Genomic DNA, 16,173 nt, shown 5'->3' with positions numbered 1-16,173 from the left:
AATGGTCACCCTGCGACCAATTTGCCAACAGTACCAAATTTGGAAGTGTGGCAAACGGTGAAGGAGAATGGACGGATAAGTGGCAGTGGAATTTAATACAGAGAAGTGCATCTGGAGAGGGACAAAGAAGGTAAGGGAATAGACAATAAATAATAGGATTTTGAGAAATGTAGAGGAAGAGAGTAAAGTTGGAGAGCATGTCCATAGATCCCGGAGGGTAGCAGGACAAGTGTATAAAGTGATTAAGAATGCGTTTGGGACACTTTCTTTTATTTGTTGAGACCTGGAATATAAGGACCGGGAGGTCACACAAGGAGATAATAGGGCAGGTGACCAAAGGCTTGGTCAAACAGGCTGGTTTTAAGGGGGTAGTTTCAGAGATTAGGGCCTTGGCAGCTGAAGTCACCGATGGTGAAGCAATGAAAACCAAGGAACAGAGGCATAGGAGCTAGAAAACATCATTTAACCTCTTGAGCCTGTTCCTGCCATTCAGTGAGATGATGGTTGATCAACCATCTAGCTCTATATACCACCTGAGGGACAGCATGTAGATGAGAAATAGGAGGGGACCAAGGGTAGATCCCTGGTGGGACACCAGAGCTAACGGTGTGGGGAGAAGGAAGTGAAACCATTTCAAGTGATTCTCTGGTTATGATTAGATAGATAAGAATGGAACCAGGTGAGAGCAGCTGGATGACAGTAGAGAGGTGTTGGAGGAGAATGGTGTCAACCGTGTTAAAGGCTGCAGACAGGCCGAGAAGGATGAGGAGGGAAAATTCACCTTAGTCACAGTCACATAGGATTTGTGACTTTGATAAAAGCTGAGACCTGATTGGAGGGATTCGATCATGCAGTTCGTGTTTGGGAGGCAGCAACACGTTCAAGGGTACAAGAACATGAGAAATAGGAGCAGGAGCAGACCACTCGGCCCATCGAGCCTGCTCCGCTATTCAGTACCATCACGGCTGATCTTGGGTTTCAATTCCAGTTTCCCGCCCATTTCCCATATTCCTTAATTCTCTGAGAGACCAAAAACCTGTCTATCCCGGCCTTAAATATATTCAACGATGGAGCATCCACAACCCTCTGGGGTAGAGAAATCCAAAGATTCACAACCCTCTGAGTGAAGTAATTTCCTCTCATCTCAGTCCTGAATGATCAGCCCCTTATCCTGAGACTGTGGCCCCGGGTTTTAGATTCCCCGACCAGTGGAAACAATCTCTCAGCTTCCACACTATCAAACCCCTTCAGGATCTTGTGTGTTTCAATGACGTCGCCTCTCATTCTTCTAAGCTCCAGAGAATTTAAACCCAATTTACTCAACCCTCTCATCATAGGACAACCCCGTCATATCAGGGAGCAATTTAGTGAAAGTTCAATGTCCTGCCTCCAATGCAGATATGGAGACTAAAACTGCACACAATTAAGAGGCCTATTAAGGCCATTAATTAAAGTTATTTTTCGCTGCCTGTCCAACCTTCCAGTTAGCGGGCGGGTAAATCAGCCAGGCAGCCTTTGGATTTTTTAGGGAACCTCATCCACAGGTTTCCACAATTAAATAAATAAATAATTTTGGGGCAGAATTTTTATTCTGTTTATGTTATTGTGAGTGAGTCCTATGTCAGGATATTTGATGTTAAATTTGTTGAGCTCCCTGAGGCAGCTCCCTGTCTCCAGGGAGTTTACAGTGTGCTCTCCCCCCCGCACATGCGCAGACTCCTGCTCTCGCCCTCCAACCCTGGCAGTGCTGAGCCTCTCAGCGCCACCTTTCACGCTGGCTGGGCATTAATTGGCCAGCCATCGTGAAACCACGATCGGAGGCCAATCGTGGGCAGTGGACCGTTTCCCAGCCACTCCCGGGCCTGCCTGAAAATCCATGTTGGCTTGTTCTAACCTTACTAGGGGCAGAATTTTGCCCTTGGCGGGGCGGGCGGGAAACTGACCAGCGCAGAGCTGTCTCAGGGAGATGGAGGGATATTTAAAAAATAAATAAAGAAAATAAAAACGTAATAAAACCTATCCTCTCATGTGACTCTGTCACATGAGCAGGGACATGTTATGAATGAAAAATTAAAGAGTTATTTGATTTTGATTTTTTTTTTGGAAACCTCACCCTGCCCGAGGATGAGGTTTCTGAAAAAGTGCAAAGGCTTTTTCGTCTGTCCGTCAACCATTAGGTTGGACGGGCAGTGAAAAATTTAGGTTAATTGATAACTTAATGGCCTTGAGAGGCCTTTTAATTGTCGGCGGGTGCTCTGGAGCCAGCAGCGTGCCCAGCGACTGGACTATGGTGTGTCTGAGCATTGACGTCAGCACGCTCAGCCAACATCAACACGCGTCATGTCACACACGAGCAGGCCAAGCTCACGCCCGTCCGCCCGCCCGCCCGACCGCCGGGTGAATATTTCTACCCTACACTTTTCAAAGTGCGTTGTTAAGACTTCCTTATTAATAGATGACTGATAATAGATGAAGAATAGATTAATAGCACCTCAGAGAGGAAAGGAAAGTTAGAGATTGGGCAGTAATTTACAAGGACAAAGGGGTGAGTTTTTCTGAGGTGAGAGGTGCTGAAGGGACATTTGAAGGAGAAGCGGACCTGAAGAGGGAAAGTTTTAAAAATAACATTGCACAGGGAAGTTTTATTTTAATTTATTCATTTCACGGGATGTGGGTGTCACCGGCAAGGCCAGCATTTGTTGCCCATCCCTTATTGCCCTTGAACTGAATGGCTTACTAGGCCATTTCAGAGGGCAGTTAAGAGTCATCCACATTACTGTGTCTGTTGGGAGTCACATGTAGGCCAGACCAGGTAATGATGGCAGATTTCTCTCCCTAAAGGGCCTTAGTGAGCCAGGTTTTTACAACAATCAATGATAGTTTCATGGCCCAGACGGTTTTTATTAATAGAATTTAAGCTCCCCCAGCTGCTCTGGTGGGATTTGTAGCTATGTTCCCAGAGCATTAGCCTGGGCCCCTGGTTACCAGTCCAGTGAGATGACCACTAGGCCACCATGGTGGTCAGCAGTTTTGTGGGTCCAGGGTTGAGGGGCTGGAAGTGGAAATCGAAGTGGGTCTCACGGAAAAGGTAAGTGTGATGGGTCCTGAAGGGAGACTGGCTAGAAAGTCAAGAGAGTTGGGAGTCCAAGGCTAGGGCAAGTGGGAATCTTGGAGGAAGAATCACCGGATGGGCTAAAGGGAGGGAAGGAAGTGACAGAGGCAGCTGATCAGATGGTCTCAATTTTAATGACACCAGAAGTCCATGAGCTCCTTGCACTTGTTGGGAAGTAACAAAGGAGAGAGGTTTAAAAAGAACAAAGAAAAGTACAGCACAGGAACAGGCCCTTCGGCCCTCCAAGCCTGCGCCGATCATATTGCCCGTCAACTAAAACATTTTGCACTTCCGGGGTCCGTATCCCTCTATTCCCATCCTATTCATGTATTTGTTAAGCTGCCTCTTAAACATCATTTTATAATATATAGTATAAATTAATATAGTATGATAAGATAGTATCTATCTAACCCCGTGCTGTACCTGTCCTGGGAGTGTTTGATGGGGACAGTGTAGAGGGAGCTTTACTCTGTATCTAACCCTGTGCTGTACCTGTCCTGGGAGTGTTTAATGGGGACAGTGTAGAGGGAGCCTTACTTTGTATCTAACCCCGTGCTGTACCTGTCCTGGGAGTGTTTAATGGGGACAGTGTAGAGGGAGTTTTACTCTGTATCTAACCCTGTGCTGTACCTGTCCTGGGAGTGTTTAATGGGGACAGTGTAGAGGGAGCTTTACCCTGTATCTAACCCCGTGCTGTACCTCTCCTGGGAGTGTTTGATGGGGACAGTGTAGAGGGAGCTTTACTCTGTATCTAACCCTGTGCTGTGCCTGTCCTGGGAGTGTTTGATGGGGACAGTGTAGAGGGAGCTTTCCTATCCACTGTTATAGCACAGAGGATGGTAAATGCTAGGCTGCTCAAATCCTGGAGGACAACTTGAAACAACTGCCATAGCTGTTTTGCAATTTGCATTTTTATTTCGAGATGCGTGCCAGCGAGTCTTAAGAGTTTTTTTTACAAAACTAAATTAAACATTTATTAATAAAATAAATAATTTTAAGCACATACATTGCCACTATAATAACTCCTAGCTCCCCTAATTAATCTGACTCCCAGTTACACCCCCGTTAAGGCAACAGTAAAAACAAAATAGATTTTAACAGGCCCAGGCAAAGCACATGATATTCTGGACAGGGATATTCACAGTGAATTCTCAGCTTCGATTCCTATAGGCAGCAGCTTGGTACATAGATGCTGGAGGTTTTTCATGCTTGTTAGATCTTAGAATGCCTTCTTCTTAAATATAACCTTCTCTCCTTTATACATATTTTCCCCTTTGAATGCAAATTTCATTGTTTTAATGTGTCTTTGGACTTTACCTTTCAAATAATAAAAATCTTTCATAGTGCCAATATTATCAGTAAGCTTTGGGAAAAATAAACACACTGTTTGGCTTCTGGCTAAGTGTAACATTTCACCACCTCTTTTGAAATTCAAACCACTCTGGCTTATCTAAAAATGCTAATTTTCCTTTACACCTCACATTCTAAAACTTCAGCCATGTTTACTTATTAAGCATTTCAAACCTAGCTTCTCTTCAGATACATCAAAGCCTCCAGACCAGCTGTCTTTAATTCAATCAAGTCCTACACACACACACACACACAATTCAGACCCCACTATTCCTGCTACAATAAATCCCAATAACATTAAGAAAATTATCATGTTTTCATGACAGCGCTCCTACCCAGTAATCACACTCACTTACCCCGGTTTACACTTGGGCAGATTATGTGCGGGCACTCGGCTACAGTTGAACGTTTTTCAGCGAGGATAACGCCTCCAGGAGAGGAGGAATCAGTGAAGGAGCGGCGTGGAAATGGCTTTGTCATGTAGTGTTTATTTCATAAAATCCAGATATGCTGATTGTTTTCTGTTGACATGGTGAAATCATTCTCCCAACTGTAATCTTTCCTGTTTCAGGAATTGGATCAGGAATCAGCTTCCTATTCAACAATGAATACAAATTTAACATTCTGACTTTATATTCAACAACCTGGTAAGTAATTGTTGCAGAATACAAGGAGCTGGTCTAGGAACATTCGGCCCCTTAAGCCTGTTCTGTCATTAGCTACCGGTAGATGATGACTGATCTGTAGCTTAACCCCATTTATCTACCTAGGTTCCATATCCCTTAATACCTAAGAAAAATATCATTCAGTTTCAATTGACCCCCAGCATCAACAAGCTTTGTGAATCCAAACCTCTACTCCCTTTTGTGTGAGTAAGTGCTTCCTGACATCACCCTAAATACCTGGTCCTAATTTTAGGATTATCCCCCTTTGTTCTGGACCCCCTCACCACAGAATATGGTTTCTCTCTATTGACCACATCAAACTTTCTTGACCTAGGGCTGGATTTTTGTGGAGGAGACAGGGAGGTCGGAGTTTCCCAACCGGACAGGCCAAACTCCTTTAAAAAGGTCCCCGGCAGGGAGGCGGGGGTGGGATGGAGTTGGATCCACTTCCTCCAGACCCAAGCCTGAGGTGGCAATGGGGGTGCGTGGCTGATGAGGCCGGCAGGATAGAACTACCCAGCTCCATTTTCTGGAACATCAGCCCAGTTTCAGCGATGAATGTCAGGCCCTCAGACCCTCTCCCCCCTCACCCACTGCATCATACCTCCCCATGCCCCTTGTAACCCCCAAACTCCTGATACCCCCCCATGCCCCTCATACCCACCATGTTCCTTCATTACCCCCCATGTCCCCTCTTACCCCCGTGCCCCTCATAACTCCCAAACTCCTCATACCCCCCATATCCCTCATGCCCACCACGTTCCTTCATAACCCCCCATGCCCCCTCATACCTCCCATGTACCCTTCAATGCCACTTCCCCAGTAAAGTAAACCTCCCTCTACACTGCTTTACAAAGATAGTTGAATAATCTTGATTCTGAGATGAAGTAATGTTCTGAGGCTCATGTGGAGCACTAGGGCCAGCACAGACCCTGTATGTGCGCTACAGGTACCTTAAAATACTAAAAACATGACCAGCTTATTCTTTTATCTCCATCTCCTTTAGGAAGGAAAGAGAGTGTGCAAGAATAGAAGAAAATGAAGTTGTTAATAAACTGTTTGTACAGCAAGGTGCTCATGTGGCCCAGGGTGATGCAGAGAGTGCACAAGGGCAGCGAGCATCTTACAGTATCATCCCTCAGGTACAGAGAGCCTGCAGGCTGGTGGACGGCTTCATCTACGTGGCAAATGCTGAAGCCAAGAGAAGTTAGTGAAACACTTACACATTCAGTATATTGGCTGAGCCACTGTGGAAATCGGCATGCTGGGGGTGTGTGGACCCATGACAGAATGTGAATGAACAGCACACCCTCCAACAACTGGGGAATAGCAGGACACTTTCTGCACCTCTTAACAGCTTGGTAGCTGACAGAGCGATTTATACTGTCCCATCAAACATTCCCAGGTCAGGTACAGCACGGGGTTAGATACAGAGTAAAGCTCCCTCTACACTGTCCCCATCAAACACTCCCAGGGCAGGTACAGCACGGGGTTAGATACAGAGTAAAGCTCCCTCTACACCGTCCCCATCAAACACTCCCAGGGCAGGTACAGCACGGGGTTAGATACAGAGTAAAGCTCCCTCTACACTGTCCCCATCAAACACTCCCAGGACAGATACAGATAGTGGACAAGAGAGGAAAGAAATAATGATATATTTGTATAAGTCGACGTTTAAGCTACAGTCAGTGTCATGCACTCTGGCTAAGATATCCCACTGAAAGACATTAACGCCGTAATGATTGTATATATTAGGTTCACTGTGAATGCCACAGGGATGGGAAACTCTCTGACAGAGACCCGAAGTCCTGGGACTATTTTCACTGGAGGATCCAGGATTAAGAGAAAATTCCTTTTTAAAATGATAAATCCTAATCGAATGAGATGTGAAAGACTATTTACCCTGCTCCCTGAGTCAGTAATGAGGTATGAGGTGGTGGATGCAGTGAAGTCGAGCATTTTTAAAGCAGAGGTAGATAGATGGCAATGTGGAATTCAAAACACAAACAGATCAGCCATGATCTTATTGAATGATGGAGCAGACTCGAGGGGCTGAATGGCCCACTGAAATAGAGTTCGGTATTTCATATGTTCGTACGTATCCATTTAAAATTACAAATGAGGAGGCAGATGTGGAGAAACATCTTTACGAGCGGCTGGAGTAGGAATGTTTCATTGCAGGATGTTGTGTGCAGATGTTCTTATGAAGCAGTCCCTAGATAGCAGCATCGCATGGGTTAGCTACAGAGTAAAGGTCCAGTGCAAATCCTTCCACCTTGTTCAGAAGCCATCAAAGTGGCCTCTCTGAGTATGACCGTCACTTTAATAGCAATGCCTAACTTTTACCCAATGCCCTTCAGGGTCTCTGCCCAAGACATCTCCAGCCGTATGAGTCTATTGCCAAAACATTGAATAAAATTTCAGTTACTTGATGCAAGATTCAACATCATAATCTCAGGTGGAAGAATAACACAAGGGACCACACAATCAGCAGCTATTTTCTGAGCCTTGCGTTATTAACCTGTATAAGGCTGGAGTGTCGAGCTGCAATTTAATTCTTGCATGGGACATGGGCATCGCTGGCAGAGCCAACATTTGTTGCCCATCCCTAAGTGCCCTTGAACTGAGTGGCTTGCTGGGCCATTTCAGGGGGCAGTTAAGAGTCAACCACATTGCTGTGGGTCTGGAGTCACATGTAGACCAGACCAGGTAAGGATGGCAGATTTTCTTCCCTAAAGGACATTAGTGAACCAGATGGGTTTTTACAACAATCAATGATAGTTTTGTGATCATTATTACTAATTATATCCCAGGTTTATCAATGGAATTTAAATTCCACCGGCTGCTGTTGTGGGATTTGAACCCGTGTTCCCAGAGCATTAGCCTGGGCCTCTGGAATACTCCAGTGAAATTACCCCTACACCACTGGCCACCCACCCCCAAACGCGAGTTGGATGTTCCAGTGTCCCTGAAGGCCCCCGTGTGTGTCCATGTAGTTGCAGGTGTCCCAGCTCTCAATCTGCGCCTCTGCTGAGCCAGGGAGGTCACTTGCCATTCTCCGTTAGTCATGTCAGACAACTCTGCTTTGTGGCATGAGCTCCTCTCTGCAACACCAAGTAAAGTCTAATACCCTTTCATGGCAATGCACTCATCTCATCCTCTTCCCCCTCAGGGCATGAGCGAGAACAGGAACAGCTCCAGATCCAGGCCATGATTGATCCAGCTCTAGGCTCTTCAAGTCGCCCACTCCTGGTGTTGTGCTGCATTTCCCAGCCTGATGTCCATCGGATACCATGTGTTTATGTATCTCACCAGTTGCAGTTAGGCCAGCTGGATAGACCTTGGTTGGTAAGTGCTGATAGGCTTCCCTTGTAATATTCCTGTATCGAATTAATAAACAGAGAACGTGGGACTAGCTGCTCTTAAACCACAGCCCTGCACCATTGCCAAGTTGAAAAAAATGTCTTTGTCCCTGGGAAGAGACGAGAGAAGTATCTGTCACTCTTACAGGAGAATGGACTGTTCTACTTTGCAGAGACAGAGGGGTGAACTTTCAAAGTGCTGCAGAGACAGAACTGGAGGTGGACAAATGTACAATTTTCCACTTCCAATTGGCCTGGCCTGGCCTACCGCCATGGGCCCACTCTGGGAAATGTTCATGTTACACAGGAACACAAGATATGGGAGCAGGAGCAGAGCATTTGGCCCATCGAGCCTGCTCCGCCATTCAATTTATTATGGCAAATCTTGGGCTTCAATTCCACTTTCCCGATCGCTCCCCATATCCCTTAATTCCCTGAGACACCAAAAACCTGTCTATCCCGGCCTTAAGTATATTCAACGATGGAGCATCCACAACCCTCTGGGGTAGAGAAATCCAAAGATTCACAACCCTTTGAGTGAAGGAATTTCTCTTCATCTCAGTCCTGAACGATCAGCCCCTTATCCTCAGACTGTAGCCCCGGGTTTTAGACTCTCCGACCAGTGGAAACAATTTCTCAGCGTCTCCCCTATCGAGCACCTTCGGAATCTTGTGAGTTTCAATGAGTCGCCTCTCATTCTTCTAAACTCCAGAGAGCTCCATGGAGGCTGCAACGAGTGAATGAAGATTACCAACCACCAGGGGCTGGATACCATGGAAACCAATTACATTACTCATTGAGGGCAATTGTCAGGAGCCATTTGGAATTTTCCAGATGACAGACGGACACCACCTCTTCCCGTTCCCAGTGAGACTGGGATGGGGTGGGGGAGGGCAGCCATTGCTGCCTCACTGATTTTAACCCCCCCCAAGCTCGGATTGTTAGTGGGTTATGGTGGGTCCTGTAGCGGGGCTCCCCCTCCACAAAGGCAGTGTAACAGCTGTGGCCACTTTTTATTTCTCAAATCTGAACATTTCTTCAGAGGGAGGTACCTACACCACCGCCCCTGACAGTGGGGCTGCCTATCTATCAGTGTTGGAGGAGGCCTCCTATTCGCCCTCCAGCCTACGGAACCCGCCCTCCATCGTTACTTGGACGGGGCTCCCAGAAGGTGCCTTACAAAATTGCTCCCTCTGCCCTGGTGTTGGGATGTGAGAGCTCCAGAACCAGCTTCCTCCTGACAACAGGATCAGGACCCAGGTACGAAAATTCAGCCCAGAACATCTCATGGAGCGGAGCAGAGATATAGCACAAAGTTTCACCCCCACTCCCAACCCCATCATGTATTGTGTGCACCCTTCCGAGTTTCCCATTGGCTCTTTGGGTAAATAAATATCCCACTGCTCCCCTATATAGCCAAAGAGAGTGAGAAGCTCCCGGTTTCATGTCAAGAATAGGCTGGTGAGGTGATCTCGGCTAGGCCGCTGCTACTGATGCGCTGATAAAACTTAGCTTTCCCTGGGCTAAAAAGGGGAAGGTCAGCTGTAATTCTTGCTCTGCACTGTTATCTGATCATCTTCCCTGCTGGAAATGGAAGCTGTAACAATTAGCTGTGATCCCTGCTCCTGTTAGCCAAATATTCTGTCGGCTATCGCTGTTTATCCCCATTCGGGAACGCTCACACTTAAGCCGTCTGGATCCAACTGCCTTGACTACCTAAGTTTTCTGACCCCGACTGCATTCAATGCTGCACACCATACAACCCCCACTCCCAATCACGTCATGTGCCTGTGTGTACCCTTCCCCAGCCTTCCCCCCATCATGTATCTGTGTGTACCCTTCCCCAGCCTTCCCCCCATCATGTGTCTGTGTGTGTACCCTTCCCCACCCTTCCCCCCATCATGTGCCTGTGTGTACCCTTCCCCAGCCTTCCCCCCATCATGTGCCTGTGTGTACCCTTCCCCAGCCTTCCCCCCATCATGTGCCTGTGTGTACCCTTCCCCAGCCTTCCCCACATCATGTATCTGTGTGTACCCTTCCCCACTCCCCCCCCCCCCCCCCAGTCATGTGCCTGCGTGTACCCTTCCCCAGCCTTCCCCCCATCATGTGCCTGTGTGTACCCTTCCCCAGCCTTCCCCACATCATGTATCTGTGTGTACCCTTCCCCACTCCCCCCCCCCCCCCCAGTCATGTGCCTGCGTGTACCCTTGCCCAGTCTTCACCAGCCCCTGCAGCCAAGCCTTTTCCCTCCAATCCCCTCCCTTGCCTCTGCCTTTTCTCAGCTTCCCCTCCACCCCCAGTCAAGCCTTTTTCCTTCAGGCCTCTTTCCTTGTCTCCCTCCCCTGCCCTCCCACTGGTCTGGAATGTTAGGCCTTAGCTCAGAGACCCCCCAGGCCTCCCCACTGGTCTTGTCCGTGCAGCCTGGCACGGAGTTGGAGCAGTGGTGAGAACAGCGCAATGAAAGATGGGCAGAGTAACCTCAAGGTCACGAGTGAAGTGGTGCTCACCAGGTGCACGTCACGTATTATCCGGTTGGGATTCGTGCCAGTCGAATTAGCCACCGGTGTGGCCCTATGATCTGGAGTGGGGGCCTGATTCTGGCGGGTAACCTTTATCATGAATATTCATGATAATTAAATGAATGAAAATACGGTTCTCAACATAGCGCAAAAGTAGGGAGTGGACAATCGCCGGCAGGAAACCGACTTTTGGCCCTTGTCCACATTTTACCATCCAGCCCACCATGGCACCTGCCACCAATGAGTTCGGAAAACCCCTTCCCTTAGTATTCCGTCAGGAGTGTGATGGAATTCTCCCCACTTGCCTGGATGAGTGCAGCTCCCACAACATTCAAGAAGCTTGACACCACCCAGGACAAAGCAGCCGCTTGATTGGCATCACATCCACGAACATTCACTCCCTCCACCACCGATGCACAGTAGCAGCAGTGTGTACCATCTACAAGATGCACTGCAGGAATTCACCAAGGCTCCTTAGACAGCACCTTCCAAACCCACAACCACTACCATCTAGAAGGACAAGGGCAGCAGATAGATGGGAACACCACCACCTGGAAGTTCCCCTCCAAGTTACTCACCATCCTGACTTGGAAATATATCACCGTTCCTTCACTGTCACTGGGTCAAAACCCTGGAGCTCCCTCCCTAACAGCACTGTGGGTGTACCAGAAAGAAGGAAATTCACTACCACCTTAGGGATGGGCAATCAATGCTGGCCTTACCTGCGATATTCACATCCCAGAAATGAGTAAAAAAAAGGAACATAGAATCGTAAGAGGTGTATAACACTGAAGGAGGCCATTCAACCCATCATGTCTGTGCTGGCTGAAAAGTGTTACCCAGACTGATCTCACTTTGCAGCTCTTGGTCTGTATCCCTATAGGTTCTGAAACTTCAACTGCGTATCCAAGTATTTTTTAAACATGATGAGGGTTTCTGCCTCTACCACCCTTTCAGGCAGAGAGTTCCAGATCTTCACTACCCTCTGGGTGAAAATATTATTCCTCAACTCCTCTCTCCTACCAATGATTCTAAATCTCTGCCTCTTGGTTATTGACTGTTCTGCTGAGAGAAACGGGACAGGATTTGGCCTTTGGTGTGTGGACCCGGGAGTGGCTGCGGATCAGACCACACTGCCCGCCATCGGGCTCGGACCGCCATTTCACGCTGGCTGACCGATTAACAAGAGGATTTAATGAATGATATAAACATGTCCCCACATGTGACTCAGCCACATGAAGAGGGACATGTTAAAAACATTAAGTGGAAAATTTCACCTGTGGAAACCTCATCCCGCCCGTGGATGAGGTTTCATAAAAATGCAAAAGCCACCTGGCCTATTCACCCGCCCGCCCGCCAATCGAACGGTTGGATGGGCAGCGAAAAATACAACTTAATTAATTGCCTAAGGGCCTTAATAGGCCTCTTAATTGTCAGCGGGCGCACTGCCAACTCTTGCGCTTGCCCGCTGACCGAAAGATCACGAGAGTGCGCAATGATGTAGGGGCATCATCGCATGTGATTTTACGCCCAATCGGTTCGGGTACGTGTCCGCCTGACAAATGTAAAATTCTGCCCATGGTCTTTCCTGTCCACTTTATTTAAGTCCCTTATATTTTGATACACCTCAATTAATTCTCTCCCAAAGGAAACAGCCCCAGCTTATCCAATCTTTCCTCATAACTAAACTCTCTATTCCTGGCACCGTCCTCGGTAATTCTCTGCACCCAATCACATCCTTCCTGTAATGTAGTGACCAGAAATGCACACAGTACTCCAGCTGTGGTCTAAGTAATGTTTTATGCAGTTCCAGCATAAACCTCCCTGCTCTTATATTCTGTGCCTCGGCTAATAAAGGCAAGTATCCCATATGCCTTCTTAACCACCTTATCTACCTGTCCTGCCACCTTCAGGGACCTGTGGACATGCACTCCAAGGTCCCTCTGTTCCTCTACACTCCTCAGCATCCTACCATTTATTGTCTATTCTTTTGCCTTGTTTGCCTTCCCCAAATCCATCACTTCACACTTCTCCAGATTGATCCATTTGCCACTGTTCCATCCATCTGACCAGTCCATTGATATCTCTCTGCAGGTTGCAGCTTTCTTCCTCACCATCAACAATACAGTCAATTTTGTATCATTTGCAAACTTCTTAATCATGCCCCCTACATGTAAGTCTAAACCTATGATAAATATCACAAACCACAAGGGATCCAGTGCTGAGCACTATGGAACTCCACTGAGGAGAGACTCCACCATTATCCTTTGCCTCCTGCGACTGAGCCAATTTTAGGTCCAACTTTGCCACTTTCCATTGGATTCCCTCGGTTTTTACCTCTTTGACTAGTCTGGCATGTGGGACCTTGTCAACATTTTTTGCTAAAATCCATGTTTTCAAATCCTTGTTATCTCCTCAAAAAACTCAATTAAGTTGGTCAGTTACAACATTCCCTTAACAAATCTAAGCTGAATAATGTCTTTGATTAATAGCCGCCTTTGTAAATGATGATAAATACTGCCGCTCAAAATATTTTCTAAGAATTTTCCAACCACTGAGGTTAGACTGAGTGCCCTGTGATTTCTCAGTCTATCCGTTCTCCCTATTTAAACAATGTTATCTGTCCTCCAGTTCTCCAGCCAGAGAGAATTAGAAAATGATGGTCAGAGCCTCTGCTATTTCCTCTCTTGCTTCTCCTGGGATACATATCATCTGGGCCTGGGAATTTATCTACTTTTAATGGTGCTAACCCCCTTAACTATTTTTCCTCTGTTATGATCCGAGCTGAGGTTACCCCTGGACAAGCCTGATCCCAGGGTGGAACCCAGCTTGATAGATCCTAACTTTTATTTGTTTGTTTAGATACCTGGAGAGTAGCTACTGAACAGTCACAGGAGTTAGCTGATGAACTTTTACCAAAAGAATAAAACATTTATTTAATAAGAAAAGATGAACTATATTACAATACTCCTTCACCCACAACTATATCTTTACAGATTTGTAAGAATAACACAATTATAAAAGCTATATTATACTCTAATGTTGACATTAAGTACACAGTCCATGTAAACCTATGACACCCTGTGGTCAGACACCCCACACTCTGAAACCAAGTGACAGATGCCACCTCAACCAGATGCCATGGATCTCTCCTCACCACCCCACCCCCAGACACTTGTCCCACCGTGAGCCAACCGGTCTCACTCAATTCCGTCTTTCACACGAGGGATTCCAATCTCCTCTCTCCAGGACCTCACCTTGGAATCTTCTCCCAAACCAATGCTTTCTCTCAGATGCCTTCCACAAGGGTTCACCCCCAGGGTTTCAAACACTCCTTCTGATGTCCCTCTTCCCTGGGTCACCACATGCATTCAAGCTGTCTTCCATGCACTCTCCCACCAACTCAGCCTTAACAGTAAGTACACCACTGCTTCACATGCCCATAGCAAAGATTACAGACCTTCAATTGTCTCTTTGAACCTTCTTGCTTCTTGCAAGCTGTTCACACTTTAAATCTGAAGCTTGGAGCCTTTCTCTCTGCCCCTCACTCTTAACTTCACTTAGCAGGACCTTTTTCCAGGTTCCTGTCCTTCCTTTGACTACAAGATCTCTTTTGGATTTTCCCCTCTTCCACTCTCCTGGATTTTTGGGGTTTTTCTTTAGCTTGGGGTCTTTTTGTTCTTCTGAGGAAATCTGCAGTTCCCTCTCCCCAGTGTCCAGTGTCTCTAGGGTCCTGGCTTCAACTGAACTTAAAACTGCTGTTTCTTTAGTTCTGTGTGTGCGTCTGTAGGAGGAACCTGCTTATCTGGCCCCCTGTTGCTAGGCAACAGCACGATTCTTTCTACTCTTGTGTATTTACTTTTACTTTATAGGGTTCCTATACTTCTCATTAGAAATGCAAGCAGCCTTTTAAAGTGAAACTAAAACTCCATTTGACCTTTCTTAACACAGAGATACAGGAATACAAGTCAAACTTAAGCTTTAAAGCTAAAATTCATTCCTAACATGCACAAATACAAATATAGCTTACTTAAACTACCTCTATTTCCTAACATCCTCCCTCACTAGGTTTATCCCATCCAATATTTCATGCTCTTTCTCCTTAACTATAATGTCTGCACTGTCCCCTTTTTTGTGAAAATAGAGACAAAATATTAATTAAGAATCATGTCCTTGTCTTCCGTCTCCACGAACACAGGCTACCATTTTGGTTTCTAATGGGTCCTACTGTACACTTATCCTCTTGTACTTTATTAAAAAATTTGGGCCTGGATTTTGTGTTCATCAGGTGCACGCAATCAGTGGGCCTGGGAACGGATGGGAAAGGGTCCCCCGACCGCGATTTCATGCTGGCTGGCCGATTAACGACCAGTCAGCGTGAAACGCGCGCTGAAAAGATCAGCGCTGCCAGGGTAGGGGTGGGAGGAGGCCGGGCGCCGATGTCACCATGGGTGCTGGTGAGCACTTCCACTGAGCTCCCTGAAGACAGACCACAGGGGAGAGTGTCCTGCAGTCAGCATGGAAGTGAAGCAGTCTGGGAAGAGTGTCCTGCAGTCAGCATCGTGGTGAAGCAGTCTGGGAAGAGTGTCCTGCAGTCAGCATCATGGTGAAGCAGTCTGGGAAGGGTGTCCCGCAGTCAGCATCGCGCTGAAGCAGCCTGGGAAGAGTGTCCTGCAGTCAGCATCGCGGTGAAGAAGTCTGGGAAGAGTGTCCAGCAGTCAGCATCATGGTGAAGCAGTCTGGAAAGAGTGTCCTGCAGTCAGCATGGCGGTGAAGCAGTCTGGGAAAAGTGTCCCGCAGTCAGCATCATGGTGAAGCAGCCTGGGAAGAGTGTCCTGCAGACAGCATTGTGGTAAAGCAGCCTGGGAAGAGTGTCTTGCGGTCAGCATCACGGTGAAGCAGCCTGGGAAGAGTGTCCTGCAGATAGCATTGTGGTGAAGCAGTCTGGGAAGAGTGTCCTGCAGTCAGCATCATGGTGAAGCAGTCTGGGAAGAGCGTCCCGCAGTCAGCATGGCGGTGAAGCAGTCTGTGAATGGTGTCCTGCAGTCAGCATCGTGGTGAAGCATTCTGGGAAGACTGTCCTGCAGCCAATTATTGATGAAAATAACAAGAGTGACATCACAAGACAGCGTGAGAGAGCGATGAAGAGATCAGAACCAGTGCGA

The 16,173-nt window shown here is 47.1% G+C and overlaps 1 protein-coding gene across 2 annotated transcripts in view; it reads left to right on the top strand.

Moving 5' to 3' along the window:
* fbxo4 (F-box protein 4) overlaps nucleotides 1-16,173 on the top strand; it is a 32,298-nt gene that overhangs the window by 10,162 nt on the left and 5,963 nt on the right. For both annotated transcript variants that reach the window (XM_078560231.1, XM_078560221.1), the window contains exons 4-6: nucleotides 5,034-5,109; nucleotides 6,134-6,333; nucleotides 8,300-8,475. In XM_078560231.1, coding sequence (XP_078416357.1) covers nucleotides 5,034-5,109; nucleotides 6,134-6,333; nucleotides 8,300-8,475 — 452 coding nt within the window. The remainder of the gene's footprint in view (nucleotides 1-5,033; nucleotides 5,110-6,133; nucleotides 6,334-8,299; nucleotides 8,476-16,173) is intronic.

This window comes from Cetorhinus maximus, chromosome 2, assembly GCF_964194155.1.
Source record: "Cetorhinus maximus chromosome 2, sCetMax3.hap1.1, whole genome shotgun sequence".
Classification (NCBI taxonomy): Eukaryota; Metazoa; Chordata; class Chondrichthyes; order Lamniformes; family Cetorhinidae; genus Cetorhinus; species Cetorhinus maximus.
The sequence above is the reverse complement of the archived record's forward strand: the minus strand, read 5'-3'. Positions and strand labels throughout refer to the sequence as shown.